Source organism: Hydra vulgaris, chromosome 05 (assembly GCF_038396675.1).
Source record: "Hydra vulgaris chromosome 05, alternate assembly HydraT2T_AEP".
Taxonomy (NCBI): Eukaryota; Metazoa; Cnidaria; class Hydrozoa; order Anthoathecata; family Hydridae; genus Hydra; species Hydra vulgaris.
Genome location: NC_088924.1, coordinates 13,345,001 through 13,367,500, shown reverse-complemented (window position 1 = coordinate 13,367,500; position 22,500 = coordinate 13,345,001). Strand labels below are relative to the sequence as shown.

Sequence of the window (22,500 nt, the reverse complement as noted above, 5' to 3'; positions counted from 1 at the left end):
ACTAAAGAAGTCACAAAAATGTATACACATTGCGCGTTTAATTTATGAACATATTTCAAACTAATACAACACTTCAAAAACACTTCAAAGTTTTATTATTTGCAGAACCCTGTTTTAACATCAAGCAGGAACACGAGTATAAAGTTAACAAAAGATAAATACTTTTTTAATTTATTAACACATTTTTTTAAAAATAAATCTAAATATCATATCTTAGTCTCTACATCTTCCTATGGAGGTTTTAAATATTCCTCAAGTGTTATTATTGGCATAGGTTATGATTAAATAACATCTGGTGCAACCAAAACACCAGAAAAGTCCACATTTTCTTCATTTAGCCATTCTACTCTTAGCATCCCCATACAAAAAATAGTTTCTGAAATCTCTCTCTTTCTCTTTTAGCAGCCACTCGCATTAAACGAGTTCTTTGCTGTTGTGGTTCATGTAGTATTTGACTGAGTCCAGGCATACATTGTTCGTGCTGTTGAACATGGTTCTTTAACATGACTTGCAAAGCAACATAAAGGTGGCAGATTTTACGGATCTGTTCAAACAATTGCAATTGAATAAATGGACAAAATATACCATGTGAAAGAACTTTGAATTTCTTGCCTATTGGGGTAGTATATTTTCAATTTTCACAGACTGATTGAAGAAAAGAAACGGAAATTTATGCGAGTTAATATCAGATACATCTGGTGCTTTAAGGCCATCGTTAGTTTGGCAGACTAAAATTGGTGGCGGATAAATTTATCTACTATAATATCCATGTAAAAGCTTCAAATTGGTTGGCCACAAGTTAAATCACAACATTTGATAATTTGTAGAAAATTCTGGCTTTTTTACATGGTTTCGGCATCAAATTTGATCTTTGATTTCTTAAATTTTCAACATTATGCTCAGACTTTTCAGGCACAATACACTCTGTCATTGTTGTTGGAAAGTTACTATGTTTACTTTCTACCATATTTCTGACAAAGTTTCACCATCAAATTTAAGCTTAAATTTTCCAACTCTTCATCAACTGTTTGACCTTGCCTGTCAAGATGGCTTCTAAAGTGTTAATGTGGAAAAGTTATTCCTGACAGTTCTCAAATAAGCGGATCCAAACGTCTTTCAGCAATTAAATAGCTCTTGATAAAGCTTATCTGAATTATAAGGACTTGTTTAATGGTTTATATTTGTCGTCTCACAATTTCTGTTATAATTTTAACATTTGTGGCTGCTTGTAGACTGGACTGTCCAGAAGATTATTTATGTCGCCTAATTTTTCTGTGCTATAGCGGCAAAACTAATCGTCCCCTTTTTCAATTTATTCCAAACATATCATAAATAAAACAATATAAGTAAATAATATAGTGTAGGCTATGTACTTGCATAATAGAGTATGTACTTTGCATAAAACGTTTTTGCTTGCACAGCAGACTAACCAACAACAACTTTGAAACACCTCGTGTGTGCTCATTTAGTTCTGTATATGTCGGATCTTTTTAAAGCACAACACTCATTTTTAAAGGTAGGAATATAAATAGCTTTATTAAAACACTGAATATTGAGCAAGTGTGTAACACAGAACTGCAAAACCAGCCTTATTTTCCTTTTTTTAAGTAATTAAATTTTTTTGTAAAAGTAATATTGTTGACTCAAACTTGTCTTGACTCACACCCTACCCCGTGCCAACAGTTGTTAGAAATTTTAAGACTCTTCCCCCTACTTTGTTGATGTAATTAATGGACACCCCCGTTGGTAAAAGTGTCAATAAAAGTCAGACTGTTTTTTGAAAGAAGTTTAGTCATAACTGATTATAAAAATGATTGCGAATATTAATGTTTTTTAATGTAACTTTTTACACTTCAACATCAAATTAGAGCACTTTTTGTTGATTTCCAGAACTATGTTTAATGCGATTCTTACTCAGTCTAAAATTATCTATCATAATCAATAGTAAAAAAAAAAGATTGGAAGGAGAAACTGCAGTAGCGCCGATAATGGTGCATGTTGGCTTTGCCAACATGACCTAATAAAAACGCATATAAATGTTAAAAATATATTATAAATAGTTATTTTCGTTTTTTCCGGAAAGTATTGGGTCATGTTAACGCTTTTCCTTGAAAAGTTACATATCATACAAAAAAAGTGGGCCGTCGTGGTCTGAACTATTTGAAAATAAAATTCCTGAAATAAAGCATTCTTTTTAAAAACAGACAAGGAAGAACTTGTATTGTAAATGTATTAGGTATTTTGGTTTATAGTAAGCAGTATTTTATTTTATGAATTTTGTTACATTGGTGAGAAAAATCTGCTCGAACTCGGCAAAGCAATTTAAGCTCACTGAGAAATATAAATACTTATTGAAAAAACTCAGTCAAGAAAAATATTTGATCCAAACAAAGAAAAACCATCAAACGTTTTTAGAGAACAATAATTGAATCATATTTTAATCAAAAATAACTTTATTGATAAGCTGTAGGTAAAATTATCAATATAATATAAAATATGGCTAAGTTAAAACCTGATTATTTCATCAACAAAAACTAAAAACCTTAGCAATCCAAATCAACAACAAAAAATGCTCATGTAATTTAAAGGCGGATTTTTTTATTTTTTATAAATGCTATTTACTACCCTTTAATATTTTAAAAGGGCAATAAATAACATTGAAAACATGAAAATAATTTTAGTGAATTTTTTATTTTCTTTCTATTCTACTTTCTATTAGTAAATCAAAATAAAGGTTAAATCACTTATGATTAACGAGATTACTTTTAATAAAATTGAGATAAAGTATATTAGAAGCATTATCTTTTAACGATTTGAGAGCATATATATATATATATATATATATATATATATATATATATATATATATATATATATATATATATATACATATATATATATATATATATATATATATGTATATATATATATATATATACATATATATATATATATATAAATATATATATATACATATATTCATATATATGTATATATATATATATACATATATATATATATATATATACATATATATATATATATATATATTATATATATATATATAAATATATATATATATATATATATATATATATATATATTCATATATATGTATATATATATATGATGATGATGATGATGATGATGATGATGATGTTGATGAAAATTGAAAATTAAAAAGATTGTGCTACAAATAATGTATTATTTAGTTTAAGTAGCTTATAAAAAAAATAGGATAACCTAGGATTAGCCTAGGAAATCTAAACTGCGTCACTGTTAGCTAAGTTAATGAATTGCGTCACTGTTAGCTAAAATATTTTTAATTAAAATATTTAGAAAATACGAATGACACATTTTATGTTTAATATAAGCTATACATAGTTTATGCATACTTTGTATATTATTTGACTAGGAAGATATTTAAATTGTAATTAAATTACCACGCGAATCAATTGTATTTAAATAAATTTTTAAAATTAAAAAACAAACTGAAATTAGATAAACTTAAAAAACAAACCAAAAACAAACCAAAAATATTTGTAAAACTTGTGTTTATCATTACATATCGATAGGTTAATTCTAAAACATTGTATGTCCAAATATGGACATACAATGAGTATAAATATTGAGTTATGAATGTTGAAATGACAATCTCTGCGCCCTCTACCGTCTACCGAATTATAGGGAGTGGAGGAGATATTCATTTTGAGTTATTCAGTAAAAACCAAATGTAAATATTTGAATTTGTATACGAGTTTAAACTTTTAAAATTGCTTTTCTCACAATTGTCTAAAATGGATATACAATGTTTTAGAATTAACCTATCGATATGAAAGAATAGCTTTTAAATTTTAGTTTCATGGACTCAATGGTCGAGTTGTAATGTATCAAATGGAATTGGTTTTAAGAAGAGAACAAGGATGTGTCATGATTCATTTAGTTTGTGTTGCAATGACAATTATGAAGTTAAAGAATGTTTTGGTAAAATATATAATCGAAATCTTGTTATTACGCAAAAATCTATATTAAAAAAAGTTATTATTTTCAAATTATATTTACTATAAGTTAATAAACTTCTAGACTTTCAATTGTTGAATGAATTAAATAATTTTACACCAGTCAGGTGTAAAATTACAATTTTACACCAGTCAGGCAAATATATAAGATTCAAGTAAAGATTTTTCCCATACTTTTCTTTTACACAATTGCATTGGTTTCAAAAACTTGCAAAAGTTTGAATTACAGGTCAAAAAAGTTTAATAAATAAATACTCTGAATTAACTTCTTTTTGCAGATATGAAAATAATTGCCTTCAAAAAAATTACTAAAAGTTATTCATTCACGCATGTCATTTAAGAACCGTTAAAAAATTAAAAGTTTGCAATGTCATGAGATCTAAAGTCGATATTCATGACAAACAAAAATTGGTCTTATCTGTAACAAAATGTAAAAGCAAATTTTTCTTACTATTTCTGCATTAGAAAACCATTTTAATTTCATTTTCTAACAAGGAATCTTGGTTAAATGCCATAATATTCTTAAAGGAAAACTAGACCGTATTTTGTTTTGTTTGCGTCTATTAGTTTTACTAGTATTAATTTAAGTAAAACTAGGACAATATTGGAGATTGTTGCTGTATTCAGAAATTGTCAGCATTCCTTTGTAAATAGGTGCAAATTTTATTTTGCTGGAAGACTTAGATGATAATCTATGTTTAATAATTGAGTTAAAATAGTTATTAAATAAAAATACATAATGACTATTGGGATATGGATATGCAGACATAAAAACGTTTTGTACAATTTTGAATTTACCTAAGCCTATGATTAAAAACAATTTTGAAAAAATACTAAAATTAAATGCAACAGATGTTAAAATTGTAGCAGAACAAACCATGATAAATGCTGCAAATAAATAGCAAAAAATATTTGGCACCGAATAATATTTGTGTATTTTGCGATAGCCCATGGTACAAACAAGGATCATCGCTGAACAGAGTCTTGTCTGTTACTAATAGTAAAATAAAAAGTAAAATAATTAATAATAAAATATTTTTTTGTATTTTTTTTTCAATAAACGCTTTCATTTTTGAACAATATATATATATATATATATATATATATATATATATATATATATATATATATATATATATATATATATATATATATATATATATATATATATATATATATATATATATATATATATATATATATATATATATATATTTAAAAATTCTTACGTGATTGACACTGACACTTTCAGTTTTGTGGTAAAGTTAGAAACTACAATTCTTATGTTTTAAATTAATACTTCGTTAATTAACGGCTTTTCTCTTGTACTTAGTAAACATAATAAGTCATTTTTAAAGATCTTAGTTAAATGTTTTAAAATTTTTTCTATTTAAAGACTGCTAGTATTTTTAAACATAATTAAACCATCATCTTTGCATAGCCAAAAATCAATCTTGCTAAAAAAATTGGGAAAATCAAAATAGAAGGAATAAAAATTCCAAGTAATTGATTTTCCTACTTTTATAAAACATCAGATGAGTTTATCCCTCCTTTATAAATATATATATATATATATATATATATATACATATATATATATATATATATATATATATATATATATATATATATATATATATATATATATATATATATATATATATATATATATATATATATATATATATATATATATATACATATATAATACATTGCCATGTTGGTATCTGTTATTGTTGCTTCTCTTTATCGTAATTAATATTTTCTTACCTTAACTTTATTTTCTATTTAGGCTGGTTCATCTAATGATGCTCTTTTTTAGACATGGTCAAAAAGTACAATGTTAATGTAGTCGAACCTGCTCTATCTGCCAAGTTGAACCATTCTCCCATCGTTGTAAAGTCGTATATACTTCCTTTTTCCATAAATGATATAATTTTTTCTCAAACAAGCTATCATTTCTAGTTTTATAAACCAAAAGTCATTCTTGCTTGACACGTGCAATTCAACAAATTTGCATCTTTATACTGTATTTGTCGCTGATTTACAAATTTTTTATTCGTTCTTATGCTGTTTTTTTTAGACAAGGTCCAAAATTGTATTGCAAATCCAATATCATCGCTTAAAAAGAAGCTTTTACTTTTGTCTTTTGATATCGGTTACGCTAGTTTTTGTTTGACGTGAAAGGTAGATTATGTTACATTGTTAATTCTTTAATTTTTTATAGTTTTTTGTTTTTGTGTTTCTTCAAATATTTGGTTGAGTTTTGGAGAGTTACTTGAAAAAAAAGAGCAAGAAAACACTGATTGATAAAAAGTTGTAATTTACACGAGTAAGGAAAACACAATCATGGGGAGTTCAAAAGTATTAAAGTACACAAGAAAAACAACAAGATAAATAAAATATTTTAGAGCATTAAGGGATAGATACAAATGATAAGACGTAAATGACAAGTTATACAAAGGGAAAGATACAAATGAAAGAATCCAACTTTGCCAATTGATGAGTCAAGCAAGAATAAGGTTGGTTGATGGAGAGATGTTAGCTCGATTTAGCAGAGATCATTATATTTGCAGAAAAAATAAAGACGACAAAAAACAAATACGACATTGCAACAATGAGAGAATGGCTCAAGATTTTCCAGATAGATCTGGTCCATACACATTTACAATGCATTTTTAGACCATGTCTAAAAAAGTCTTCCTTTAATAAGAAGAACTAGCCCAGAATTAAAAAAAAGAAAGAATAATAAATTTCTATAGATATAAAATCAAGAGGAAAAAATTACAACCACGATAAAGAGAAGAAACTTTACCAGGTACAATGGGTTGTATATACAGTTTCGATTGGAAATCAGTAATGAACGACAGCCCAAAAATACATTATAAAGAGGACACAGTCAAAGAATTGCCAATCATCATTTTAGGAATGTTGATATTTTTGCCGTAGCTGTTTGCAGTAAACTACTGACTTTTGTTGGACATAAAATTTACATCCGATGCAAACCTCAAACAATCACAGAATTTTATCTTTGACAAGGTGGTTTCGGTCTCCATAAGCATCAATTTACCAATTTGTCATGAAATCATGCTCGAATCTTTTGACCATTCTATTATGTACTATCAATTAGCACCTGTTAATTCTATCAACTTTCTCTTTGTTCCTTATTGTTCTCCTTCTTTCCGAAACTGCACACTTTTAGATGTAATTTCTGACCAAATTGACCATGTCCTCTCTCTTTACCTTTATGTCAATATTGTTGTTATTGGTGACTTTGCCGCTCATCACACTGAATAACTTGGCTCTAACGGCACTGACCCTGATGACATTAATATCTATAAAATCTGCATTTCTTAATCTCAAACTCAGATATTTAATTTTGTGACTCGTTTTCCAGACAACCTTTATCATTTACCTTCACTTATTAATTTATGTCTGGTCTCTGATCCTAGCTTGTGTTCAGTTTCTCCTTTTTCTTTTTTAGTTGGTTCTGAACATGCTATGATGTCTTTATATCTTTCATCTCCTTTTTTTTTCGGACTCCCCCTATCATTGCACTACTTATTACTACCCTTATGGTGACTGGAATTCTTGCACTACGGCTGACTTGCTAACTGTTGTGACTGAAAGATTTTGTCGTGCATTAAATTTTGGAGGTGAGAGTAAAGTTATTACTCTAGCCATATTTAAAGCTTTTAATAAAGTTTAGTATACGGATCCTCTCTATAAACTTGCTTTATACGGTGTATCTGGGTAAGTTTTTTCGGTAATTAAATCAGTTATTTATAATTGCTTTATTAAAGTCATCCTCAAAGACCAACAGTCTTCTTCATTTTCAGTAACTTATGGGGTACCTTAAGGTTCTATCCTTGGTCCTGTTTTCTTTCTAATTTACATTATTAATTTTCCTGACAACCTTACATATAAAATGACTTTATTTGCTGATGACATTATACCTCTGTTTTTAACAAAAAGTCTTATCTTTTTAACCGCTTAGATCAGGCAGCCGATCTTGTATCCGATCTCACTTCTCTAACAAATTAGGGCTCAAAGTGACTAGTAAGTTTTAACTCAATCAAATCACAGTTATTTACTGTAAACAGCTATTGCAATACTGTCGACAATTCTATGTTAATGAATGGCAAACCCTCTCTACTTTCTTCATGTTTTCCTGACTCCTTCAACCTTCACTTTTTAAAATTTTTTTCCAACCGTTTTTTTGCTCTTTAACTCTATTTTTTTTTTTAGTAACTCCCAACTTATTAGAGTTAAAATTGTATATGCAGACTTTAAAATTAACGTTCAAGAAACGTTGCCACAGTGTTTAATTAAGTTCTCGTAGCGTTCGCTTTAAACGTTAAGTAAACCAACTTTTCTGAACTCTTATTTACAGTTCTTAAACGTTCAATACGAACGTTCAATACAAACTAACAGCGGACGTTTACTTAACACTTACTGCAAACGTTGTTTTGGTAGTTCTGGAACGTTCTCCTAAAAGATGCAATCACGAACACGGAAGTTTATCCAACATTTTTCTTCTTTTTTTAATTTTTTAACTAAACGTATAAATGCATTTACTTAGATGAACTATCTGTTTAAAACAACATTTGCTAGTTTTTGTGTAATGTCATGCTTTTTTGAACTACACCATATCAAGCTTGTTTGAGTGCACATAATTTAATAATTACATTTCAACCCTAAGGCACACATATGGCTTATTTTTAACACTATACTAAGTCAAATATTTTTGTATGAAATTTAAATAAGCAGCTAGTCAGCACAATAATAATAACTATTTTCTGGGATACTAACTTTGCTTCATATAAATATTGATAAATATAATTATGAACTCAATATTATTTCTCTGAGCATAAACTATTGTCCCGATTAGCTCCTTGTTTAAATTTCATACCAAAATATTTGCCTTGGTCGCAAATAGAAAGTACTGTGAAGTTCTTTGCAACAAGTCAAAAATTCATAATTAAGATGTTTACTAGGGTAGGTCGATTTTAGCTTTTTTTTGAATTTTAAGTTGCGTAATATTGCAGTTACTGCGTCTAGGTTAGAAATGAGGTTTTGCCAAATATCAAGTATCCTGGTTTAAAAATGGCTTGCGGATTACATTTCAAGTCTTAATTTTTGACTAGTTTTGTTAAATCGTGAATTTCAAATGTTGAAATATTTTATTTTAAGTATAATAATATCTAAATATTAAAATATTTTATTTTAAGTATAATAATCGTTTTAAAATATCTCGTTTCGAATTTATAAAGTAACCAATAAACGATTTCTTAAAAAGCGCAATTGTTTTAAGAAGCCAATAAATTTTCGCTAAATCGTTTATACGCATTTAAATTTAAGTTTTGCAAATCTTTTATGTATATAAAAGTTCTTGTTTGTATTTAAAAGTTGGTTTTAAAATTAAATATTAAGTATTAAAAATTAGGTTAAAAAAAAAATCGTAAATTAAAGAAATCTTTTAATATTAAAGGTAAATACTTATGATTACTATATTTAGAGTAATGTTTTTACCTGTTTATACTAAATAATTTTTGTTTTGCAACTTTTCGAAGGAACTAATGGATTTACTTAATTTAGTCGGAGAAACTTATGGTTTTACTCAATTCCTGCATAAAAATGATGAGAGCCTATGGCCCCCTCATTTTGAAAACGAGGGGGCCATGGGCCCCCAAATTTTTTCAAAAGGGTTTTATTTCTTTATTTTTTAGCAAAGCCGATTTTTAATAGTAAGTTTTGATATTTTAGGTTTTTTTGGTGCTTTCACCCCTACTAACAAGTCATGCTGTTACCCATGACTCTAAGTGTTAATACAGTTTACATTTATAATTAGTCCACGAGAAATGCCAAAAGTAAAGGCTACAATTACACGGATGAAAAGTGAAAAAAATATTGTGGTGGCCCATGTGAATTATCAATAACAGATCCAAGCACTTTTAGACAGGTTATTCAGTACTATTACTGTCTTGCTCATATAAATCCAAATGCAGATATCGTATTAGTGACTCAGCAAATAAACAATATATATAAAATCAATTTGGGCTACAGTAAACCCAAGTTTACCTCTTATAACGGACAAATCTATTAATAGGAAAGTTAAAGATCTTCTCGTACTTGTTAAGGATATTAATCGCAAGCACGGAAAAGCAGGCGCTGAAAGAAATCTTGATGCAAACTTAGGCAAACTTTTTGATATTTCTGCATATTCCTGTTCATTAGATGTGTTTCCTTGTAGTGACAGAAAAGTTTCATGTAATAAAGAAAATTGCATAGAAGAACATATTGTATGCCTTTCCTCTCAAAGTAATAAAGTACCTCTTGAAGACAAAGCTTATCGTCGTGATCAGAGGAAAAAAATTGATCCAAAAGGTGCAAATCAACTTTCTTCCGTTGATAGATTTTCTGTCAAAAGGATTCAAAGACTTGATAAAGAACTAAAAAAAAAATATCATTAGCTAGTTGATGAAGATGAATCCCTCATACGACACGTAAACTTAATTGAAGAAACAAGTGATTTAACCATTACGGAGGTAAATATTTTATAAATACATGAAAAATTTGTAGTAGATGAAACAAAAAGTATTTTATTGTATTAACCTTTTTTAGGATGAAGGTGAATGGAAACCAATAAATAATCCTATTGGAAAATACAACTTGGTTAAACTTCCAAGATTTGCAATGGAGCTAGTCAGAAAAGAGTGTTCGTCAAACGTAGGTTGCAGACCTCGCAAATGCTTTACTATGTGACATAAAACATCTCCTGAAAAATGATGTTGATATAAAAGATATGTTGATTATTAAATGCAAATTAGATAGGGCCAAGTCAAAAGTAAAAATTGTTAGTGAAGGTGTGGACTCAGAACAAAAAAAATAGTTAATTTGTCTTGGGGTTGATAGCAAGCTCGATCAGATAACTAAAACAAGTAAAGTAATAAACTCACCTCAAGGTGAAGTACTAAAGAAATGCATCAAACCTGAACATCACCTCACATTTACCTATGAAGATGGAGAATCAAGTGGATATTATTTGACTCATAGGACGATTCCTGTCACTGGTGCTACAGGCTTAGTTCTTGCTACTGAAACGTTGAGTGTTTTACAAGAACATAACAGTTTGGAAAGTATACAAGCTGTTCTTCTTGATAATACTGCTACCAATACTGGACCAATAAGTGGCTTAGTTGTAAAACTAGAAGAGTTTTTAAAAAGAAAACTACATCTAATTGGATGCGCCTTACATCAAAATGAACTTCCGTTAAGAGTTCTTTTTGTGAAACTTGACGGTGACACAACCGGGCCAAGAAGCTTCAGTGGTTTACTTGGCAAAAGATGTGCTGAAAATATTCAGGATAGAAATCAAGTTTTTTTTGAATGTATTGAAAACGCAATTGTAGATAAATATATTCCAGAAGAAATACTAACAGACCTTAATTGCGATCAAAGACTTTTATTTGAATATTGCAAAAGAATAGGTATTGGTAAAATCTCTGATAAATGGGCTGCCTATAAAATTGTACCGCTTAACCATGCAAGGTGGTTAACACTAGCTATTCGCCTTCTTTGTTTGTATATTAGAGACAATCAACCAACCGTTTTTTTAAAAAAACTTCTATATTTTATTGTTCAGGTTTACGCTCCAGCGTGGTTCGAAATAAAAAAATCTTCAGAATTTCACGAATCCCCACGCCTTATTTTTTCTACTATTACTAGAATAAATAATCTCCCCTTTGATGATGTTAAACAAATTGTTAAAAAAAACATTAAAAACAACGCATTGTGTCTAAAACCTGAAAATATTCTTTATGCCATGCTAAAAGATAATGACAGCAATATACGAAAGTTTGGTTTTCAAATCTTACTGGCTCTAAGGCAAAGGTATTTTTTTTATAATTAACTAAAATAAATTAAAAAAAAAGACACATAAAATGTGGTAATTGCCTTTGATTTATATTTATAGAGTAAACAACAAAAGTTTGGAAGTAAATTTGAAGAAAATTCCGGAAATTAATTTTAATGCTAATCATTGGTATGAGTTGGTTGACATCATCAATACTAAATTTTCAGAGCCTCCAACAACACAAAATTTTTCAATTGAGCAAATCCAATATATGATTGACAATAATGTTGAACCTGAAATCCCCGACTTTCCATCTCACTCCCAGAGTGTTGAGCGAGCGGTAAAACTTGTGTCGGAAGCATCCCAATATGTTTATGGATTCGAGAATCGACACAGCTGCATTTTAACTAAACTACTTAGCAGGAAGATGCGTAAACCATATGTTTCAAAAGGGCATTATTTCCATTCTTATGATGATATTTTTTAATTAAAAATGTTTTCCTAAACATATATAACCATGTTTTCAAAATGTTTTAAATTGTAAAAATAATGTTTATTTTGATATTCTTACGTAAATATAAGAATAAAAGTTTCACTTTTTAAATCTTCAACTAGTTAACAAGTTGTTATAAAATTAGCTTAATTGTTATAAATTATTATAAACTTAAATCATTCAGAAATGCAGTTAATTTAAAAAATAAATAAAATATGAACATATTTAAAACGTCAATTTTTGCATATAACGCCTTTTAAGGTGTTTTTTCGCATAATCCTACAAATCTTTGAATTTAAATCCGCAAGCGATTCTTCATCCAAAATCTCTCAAATTTTGAGAGTAATCACATTTTAACTGTCTCCAACTACTGCAATATTACGCAATATGCGGAATTAAAATCGACCTACCCTAATGTTTACATATTAAATTCATTAGCAAAGTCTAACAAAACAAAGTCTAACAAAACTCTTTCTTTTTATTACGTTTACAAAAATATTAATATGATTAGATTAGTTTATAATTTACTTAAATTTTAATCACCCTTACCGACAATAACCGCTAATATATTGTTGGTATTATACTTAACGACTTATCCAATTTGTCGAAGTCAATTTTATGCTTCTAACTAATTAGTTTTTTTCCAAATCTTATGCATCATTAGGCATTAGTTTTTGAAATTGCATTTAATTCCTTCCATAAAAATCTGATAGGAGAGAGATCTTGTGATTGGGCTAAATCATTTTATTTAATTTTTGATTTTTCTTGAACTCAGTCAAATAACTTAAGCATTTTTTTGAAAAATAGGCTTTAGATTGAAGCTTCAAGCCATTTTCTTCTAAAAAATCGAATAGCTTCTCTTTAACCCATCTTTTCGAAGGTGTAGAATAATTTTTTAAGTGTACAAGTAAGCTACTTGTCTCATTACTCCCTCTATTTTTACAAAGTCAATAGAGGCATTCTAACAAAAACAGCCCAACACCTTAACATTACATCCACCATGTTTTACAGTCAATAGTGCACACTATTTTATCATAAATTCAACAACTTCTTTTCCAGACAAATAATCTTATCTTGAAACCCAAGATTTAAAACTTCGACACTTCGGTTCGCGTTTACTGTCATTGATGGTCCAATTTTTATGTAGTTTTGCCTACTTTGGCATTTTTATTATTTTTATGAATTTTATCAAGGTATTTTAACCAAAATACTTTTAAATTATCTAATAGTGCAAAAATAAATATAGAAAATGGTGGAATAAAAAATAACATTAAAAAAAAAATGCCATTCTAATAATTATGAACGGTATATTCTGTATGTAAATATATATATATATATATATATACCGTTCATAATTATTAGAATGGGTATATATATATATATATATATATATACACACACATATATATATATGTGTATATATATATATATATATATATATATATATATATATATATACACACACACATATATATATATATATGTATATATATATATATATATATATATATATATATATATATATATATATATATATATATATATATATATATATATATATATATATATATATATATATATATATATATATATATATATATATATATATTAGGGTATATCATACTTTTGCATGTTTTAATTTTCATTCAGTATGTCACTTTTCCTATGTATTCATAAACCCTGAGTTGAATGTAGTAATTTATTTTGGTAAAAAAACAAGTCTACCTACCGGGAAAACTTTTTTGATTTTCAAAAATATTGTGTTTTTTTACTAAATGATGACTGTTTATGTTATAAATGTACATAATGGTTATTTAAAATATTTTTTAACCCTATGCTTAATTTTTAAAATATGTTTTGAGTTTTCAACAATATTATTTGGTGTATAAGTATCAGTTAATATTCAAATATACTTTGAAAATATTATAATTACTATTTTAGATTTCATTTCAAATTAATTGCTATACTTGCTGTATTTATATCTTCCAGATTCATAATATATTAAAAAAAGAAAAATGGCCTTATCAGTTAGCAAGAAAAGCAGAAAATCGATTAACACCAAACTAAGTGAGTATCTTGGAGGTCCTAAAAAGTTTCGCCAAACTGAATTTCCAACACTACGTGATTGTTTGCAGCAATGTCTAGATCTGCAGCGAAACAGTATACTAGTCTATGAAAAAAATCCGCGTAACTTATCAATGCAAAAATTTTTTTTTAATGTTGCTAATGAAGTTGCAGAACGGTGGCTTATTTCCAGCACAGAATTTAAAGAACCCAAAGTTTGTGGAACTAAAGCAATAGCACTAAGAATTAACAAAAGATGTTCTGCATTCTCTAAGATAGTTCAACACAAATCTCAAAAGGCAAATAAAAAACACCGGGAACCTAAACTTGATAAACTTTTAAATATTGCTTTTTGCAAATGCAGAATCGTTTAAGACATCATTATCACTGCAGTGATAATGATGCCCATTGCAACGAATCTTGTGATGATGGTGCTCATTGCTTTTGCAAATGTGACTTAAATTTAAGAATTCCTAAAAAAGAACTTATTTGGATAAAAACCAGCGAGAAAAGCAAGACAGTGTTTCATGTATGCAAGAATTTGGTCTGGATTTTAAAGAGACTGCCAAACATAGGCTAAAACGCTTACGCAAGTCAACTGATCAAGCAAGACTCACGCGACAACGTGAAGAAGCTTCGAAGTATAAGTTAGAATCATTAGCCTCTATTTATCCAACCGATGTTAGATTTGATGATGAAAGTACGGGTGTTACAATAGAAATTAATAATAATTTCAATGATGTGATAGTAAATGATAGCGATAAAGTCAGTGATAGCGAAGAGGACTCGACAATTGAAAATCAAGAGAGTTATGTTAAACGAAACTTCCTTGATATTAGTAATACTGCCGTTGCCTTTATCAGATTTGGTGTGTCATCGACTGGTACTGCTGCTATCATTAATGGTCTACTAAAAGATATTATGAAGGCAGGGAAACTTGTTGAAGATAAAAAAAATCTCATATGTGATAGTGTGAAAGTTTTTCGTGCCAAAGAGTGTGCTATGAAGTATTCCAGAGTAGAGGAAAATTTCGACTGTGAAAGAAATATAATTACTGGAATTTTTGTTGATGGTAGAAAAAATAAAAATTTAGTTCTTATCCATGATAAAACCACAGGCACCTTCAGAAAACAAATTATCAAAAAAAATCATATAACTGTGACAGAAAAGCCTAGAGGTCGCTACCTTACTCATTATACACCAAAACTTAAGTCAGAAATATCTAAACCAACCAAGCAATGTGCTTTTGGATTATTCGACTGGATAATGGAAATAGGTAAAGATCTTAATCTCCAACTAATTGGCAGTGATACTACAAATTAAATGTCTGGATGGAAAGGTTGAATGCTTCATTTTGTGGAAGAACTTCTCAATCGAAAACTTTTTAGATCTTTTTGCTGGCTTCACATTAATGAGCTTCTATTCCGTCATATTATGGAAAAACTTGATGGACCAATTTCTTCAGATAAAGGATGGATTGGAGCAGTAGGTAAACTGTTTTACAAAGTTGAAAATCTTAAAATAATTACTAAATTTACGCCAATTCCGCTTCTGGAGTCTCTTGTTACTATAAGTGAAGATTTCTTAAAGCAAATGAGCACTGACAGTTTAGTAACATGGAAGTATTTAAATACAATATTGAAAGGAAAGCTCGATCCTGAAGTAGCAGCTCTTAAATGCGGTAGATTGTCTTACAGTCAATGGCTTACTTGTGGCATGAGATGCTTGCTTCTCTATATGAGTAAACATGATCTTGAACCTGATTATGCAGAGATCTTAAGACTGCTTGCAACTTGGGTGACTCAGGTTTATTTTCCAATGTTCTTTGAGATTAAAGTTAAGCATGATTAAATATGGCTCTTATCATCTTTTAAAGCTGTTTCAACTTTGGCAGAAGCAAGATGATAGGATTAAAGAAGCATCTAAACTTTATCTCAGAAGTGAATCTTGGTGGGCTCATCCTGAGAATAAACTTGTCTCACTTCTCTGTTCTGATAACTCAGAACAAATGTTATTTGCCGTCGACATAATATTGGCAGTTAGGGCAGGAAGTGAACTTGGCTTTACTGATGTTAGACCATTTAAAATTCCGCAAACAATAAACCTTGATGCTTGTAACATCAAAGAACTTAACGATTGGGAAAAAGAGGTCATCACTGAACCAATGTTCACTGCAAATATGTCGTTAGTCCAACTCAATGCATTGATAGTTTCTCCCCTTCAGCTACCTCTTTACTCATGTCATACCCAAAGTTGCGAGAGAGCAGTCAAATTAGTCACAGAAGCAGCTCAGTCAGTCTGTGGTTGGGATAAAAAAGATGGTTTTATAAGAACTCAATTGCGAAATCGTGAACTAATGCCTTTGATTGAATCAAAAAAAGACTTTTCATTTATACTTTGTTGTGCATAACATTAAATGTTAAATAAATACTTGGTTTTAATGTTGATCTTATAAGAATTTTGGGGAGCTTAAACATTAATTAAGGCAGCCAGATTTATAATTTGAATGAGTATTTTGAGTAAGTGTAAAGGAAGGGGGCTTTTTCCACAAAGCCCCTTGCTCCTACTCTACCTACTCTACCTCCTACCAGTGTGTATAAATATATATATATACTAATTGTGATATGTCTTGATCTTATAATCATAATATCTATCAAATATTATATCATAAAACTATCAAATATTGATAGAAGGGAGGGGGGCGTAAGCCCTAGCTGGGCATTCTGGCTCAAGAATCCTGGATCAATATTTCGCAAAAATATTATTAAATTTGAATTCCCCGTACCCAAATACACAGGAATCCAAGCGTGCTATTCAAAAATCTGAAAACTTAATTTTTGACTAAAGTATGATATACCCTAATATATATATATATATATATGTATGTATATATATTATATATTTGTTATTATATAGATATTATATATAAATTATTTCACGGACGAACCAGACCAAATTATCGAAGTTCATAAAGGCGACTCACTAGGTCACACACCAGCAGGTGAATCACATTGCTTTATCATTGGTTCATTTGTGGCAAACAACGATCGAACGACAGACAATAAAAAAAAGAGGTATATAAACCATCATGGTTTGCACTAGAGCAAACCATGATGCTATCTCAGGACGAATAATAGCCATTGATTGGAAAAGTATCTTCAATTCTTTTTCAGCTAACGACAACTATTAATTACTAATAGAAAAACTTAATTAAGCAATCAAAATCCGCGTACCTGCAACTACGTTACCTTTCAAGAGTAAAAAAGAACCATGGAGCACCCCTGAATTCGAAGTAGCTATGAAGAAGAAGAGAGCACTATGGCGCAAATACTTAGATGAGAAAAGCATGAGAAAACTTGTAAGGAGCACATAACAGCATGTAAAAGACCTCAGCAAGGTGGTGAAAGCAGCAAGAGTTGATTACGAAAGGGAGATTTCAGTACGTTTTAACTATGACCCAAAATAACTTCATAACCAAGTTAAGCATAAACAAATGGAAAATAAAATAGTGAAATCCCTCAAAAACGATGCAAGAAAAATAAGTACAAGTATGCTAAGAAATTTCACAAGTACCTAATAACTATTTTCAATCTGTATCTTTTGTTGAGCCTCTAGATGAAATGCCCAATTTCAGAGATCGAAATCGAGCTAAGTGCAATTTAAATAAAGCTACAATCACGCATGCAGCTGTACAACAAAACTTGAAAAAATAATCGAAACAAAATCTAAAGGGTATGACGGAGTACACCTTTGTGTACTTTACAATTAAGCTGCACCAATCTCCGTACCATTAGCAATGATCTACTGCAAGTCTCTCTCCGAAGGAAAAGTACACAATCTATGGAAACTGTTAATTATAACATCAATCTTCAAGACCGGTAGCAGAAGGAAGCGCTCAAGCTACTGACCAATATTACTAAAACCAGTACCATACAAAATAATTTGCTGTAACAATGGTCTGTTCACTAAAGCTCAAAACGGTTTTTTACCTAAGCGGGGCTATGTGTCTAATCTACTATAAGCTCGCGACAATCTAACAGCCGCAGTACATCATGACTATGCCATAGACGTGATGCAAACTGATTTTGCGAAAGTCTTTGACAAAGTGCCGCACAAAAGACTTCTGCATAAATTAAAAGTTCACGGTTTATGCGGCTCACTGTTCAGGCGGATATCAAACTGGCTGGCTAACCGAAAGCAAAGGGTTGTTGTTGGCAAAGCTCAATCTGAGTGAAAAGAGAAAACTTGTAGAGTGCCTCAAGGATTGGTGCTAGGGCCGTTGCTCCTCAGCCTCTACATAAATGACCTACCAAACAACATAGCTAACCACATCAAGATATATGCCGACGACAGCAAAATACTAGGTGAAATAAAAACAGAGGACAAAGCACATCTCCCGCTAAACATTGATAAAGCAATAGAATGGTCCAAAAAGTGGCTAATGCTCTACAACTCGGACAAATGATGCACATAGGTTGCTCCAACAAATCATTCTACGTCTGCACAATGACAGATCAGATTGGAATGAGACAAGAACTGGGAACAACTTCAGTGAAACGAGACCTAGGTGTTATTGTTTCAGAAAACTTAAAAGTCAAGTATCAATTTGAAGCAGCGGCTGCAAGAGCAAACCAGGTACTTGGTCGGCTTACGAAATCCTTCAGAAGCAGAGGTCTTATACACCTTCAATTCGCCATCTAATCGTGGTCGCCACATCTGAAGGGAAACATCAAGGCTCTTGAAAGTATTCAAAAGCGTGCAACGTAGCTGAATTCAGAAATCAAACATAAATCATATGAAGAAAAGCTGACCTAACCAAACTAGAAGATATACGAGTTAGAAATGATTTAATTCAGCAATGTAAGATAGCGCATGGTGTTGATTAAACTGAATTTGTTGTGCTTCAAGTCTTCGCGCAAACGCTTTTCCAGTATAACCTTTGTGGCAATAGCTTAAGGCTTGCTGTGCCATTAGTCAAGAACTGTGTCGAAAGAAAAAAGTACTTCACAAATCGTGTAGTTAACACATGGAATACTTTACCATCCAGCGTTGATAACTCTTTTTTAACCAACGCATTCAAACGTGGTAGTGAGTCAGAAAGGTAAAAAAACGGCAAAAATTATATAACTATCATATATAATTATGTGATGCATCAATATTATCGTATTTTGGGTCAAAAAAGTTAAATTTTCCATTAAAAATAATTTTTACGCGTACCAATGACGCGTGAGGCGCGCGCATACTCGTGTAACTGTCTTTTACGCGCGTAAAATATATCCTAAATAAAAAAATCGAATTCCTTGATCCAAAATACCATATAAAAGAATACCACATATTTTTTAATCTAAATATTTCTTGTGCCTAAGGCTCGTACTACTTACGCGTATACGCGTTAGAGACTTATACGCGCACAATGACTGACTTAATTTAAAAAAACTAAATTCCTCAAAAAAAAAATTCCTAAAAAGAAAAACTGGTTCGAAAAATATTTTAATATTGTATAATATTAAAATATATTAAAAACAAAATAAATATTTATCTTATCTAATTTTTCTTTCAAGAAAACAAAAAAAGAAAACCTAATACTAATAAAAAGGCTTTATTTCATTATTACAGCATTAACAAAGATAAAACTTCAGGGTTAAGTGTTTTTCCATTTTCAACCTTTTATTTTTTAAAACAAGTGTTTGATATTACAGGATCACTTCTAATCAACAAGTATTGGTACTGGTTTTTCATAACATTCTTTCTAGATATCTTGGCTGTATGGTTTAATCTAGCTTTGCGAATTTCTTTATTTAGAGCCTCTTGTGACTCTTCAGAGAAGTAACTAATTGGCAGTTCTAATGCCTCAGATACCTGCACACCATGTTCCAAGAGTTTATGAACAGTTGGGGGAATCACATACCAGCAACAGTTTTTGAGTATAAGTGCTGTAGTTTCATAGCAATACTGGCCAAAACTTTCAGAGTTCAACTCATAACAGGAGCGTACTGCTATTAGGATTGTCCTCAATCTAATAATTATATCTACTGCCACTCCCGTTATATCAGCGAAAGTTTCAGCATATTCAAATGCTCTTCTGGCAGTGTTTAAATCGTTAGTGTTGCCAAAACTCTGTTTGGGCATATCAACTATAAGACTTAGCTCTTCTCTAAACCTCAGTTGAATGTTCGTTTTTTGACTTTTTACTAATGCTTTTTCAGCAGGAGATTTGGCAAAGTATTTTTTAATGTCTAATTTATATCCTAAATGTAAAATATATTCAAAACATCTGAGCCAGAAATGCAGAGTAGAAAGACCCAAAGATAAAGCTTTTTCATTGATTGGTTTAGATCTGATCAATGCTGGGTTATTAAGTTCACTGGGCTTAGCTCCGCAAACATTACATGATTGCGAGGACAGAGTGTTAGTGAGGGCATTAACCACTTTACCATCAAACATGGTTAAATCTAGTTTGAACTTAAATGTGATAGTCGCATCCGGTTTGCCTTCCTCTACTTCTAACTTTACTTCAAACTTGACTAGTCTATTTATTTGTGCTTTTCATATTAATTTTTTATCAATTCTTCCGTTTCTTTTTGATATTGGAGATGGAGGGGTCTACAGTAATTTGTACTAGAGGGCTTTTTATTTAACCATACATTTTTGTTCATGATGGTTAATTTAAGTGGAACAACAGCTGTCTGGAAAAGACTATGTTCATTAACTTGGGCTTCATCAATATTTGTATCAGTGTAATTTTGTGTATAGACACTTTGACTAGAGGCACCATCAAAACCACCTTTAAAATGAATTAGACCTTTAAACCTCCCCCCAATTTCAGCAAACATTCTCATAGAGTCTTGGCATTCCGTAAAAGTTAATATCCTTGTCAGAGTATAATTAAACATACCCTGTAGAGAAGCCGAAGCAGATGTTTCTGTCACAATTAAACCCTCAGGATAACATTCGTGTCTCTCATTCTTAATTTCATGAAGTGAAGGATAAATATCTGCATTATGTATTATCGATGAATTTCTAATAATTTGATACTGTTCATCAGAAAGGTCACACTGAATTTTTAAGCTCAAGGCATTTTCGGTTTTCATTTTTATCGGAAAATTTATCTTTTTGATTTTATCTTTTTCAGAGTTTGTAGCACTTTTCACAAGATCAACAAAGTCTTTTTTGCTAGGATCTCTAGTGGCTTTTTTTTATTGAAGCTAATGCCAATGCTTCAGCAGGATGTTCAGCCAATTTGGCAACCTTAAACAAGATAATATTTAATATTTAAGCTTGTAAACTATTTTTTTTAACTGGGTTGAATTTAATTTATTTATTAATACCTTAGATCTTCTGCTACTATCACCTAAATCTTTCCAGTTCTTGCACTTTCTACCTGAACCTGATGCAACATTTTATTTGTTAACAGTAATATCTTTGTTCAACCAAGTTCGCTCGTGTTCTAAAAGTCTAGAGAAGTTTCTTGCATACTTCCGCAACTTTGATCGGAATTTACATTTAAATATTATTAGATTTTTCTTTAGATTTATCATTTCAGGTTTTTCAATACTTTCATAGTATAGACCCTCCAGTCTACAAAACTTACGTAGATGAGCCTCGAGTAAGTTATCATGATTAATTTCTAACTCTTGAATTATAGGAACTAAATGTATTCTTTTCATGTTGAATGTAAGCAATGAACTATTTTAAGTTATTTTATACACAAGTTTTAATTTTAAAACGTGCACTATGCCATCAAACGTTGCATATATTGGTTTTTGAGGTTTGATTACTAGCACCATCTGCATGAGCATGAGTTTTTTTACTAATAGGAACTAAATGTATAATTTGTTTAATGAATGAAAGCAATGAACTAATATTCGCTACTTTATACCTCAAGTTTTAATTAAAAATGAACAAAAAACCCGAAGTATTTGAAAGGCCTTATTTTAATTGGGGCAAGTTTGGGCAAATGATTTTTATTTTTTCTGCTTTCATATATACACATTAATGGGAAAATATTAAAACTACCATGGAATCTAGTGGAATCTTTTAGTTTTTAAACTAAATTCATAATTAAACTA

At 29.9% G+C, this 22,500-nt stretch overlaps 1 protein-coding gene across 5 annotated transcripts in view; it reads left to right on the top strand.

Moving 5' to 3' along the window:
* LOC136080589 (semaphorin-5A-like) overlaps nucleotides 1-22,500 on the top strand; it is a 150,550-nt gene that overhangs the window by 58,423 nt on the left and 69,627 nt on the right. For all 5 annotated transcript variants that reach the window (XM_065797424.1, XM_065797428.1, XM_065797426.1 and 2 more), the window contains one exon: nucleotides 3,859-3,984. In XM_065797424.1, the coding sequence (XP_065653496.1) occupies nucleotides 3,859-3,984 (126 nt within the window). The remainder of the gene's footprint in view (nucleotides 1-3,858; nucleotides 3,985-22,500) is intronic.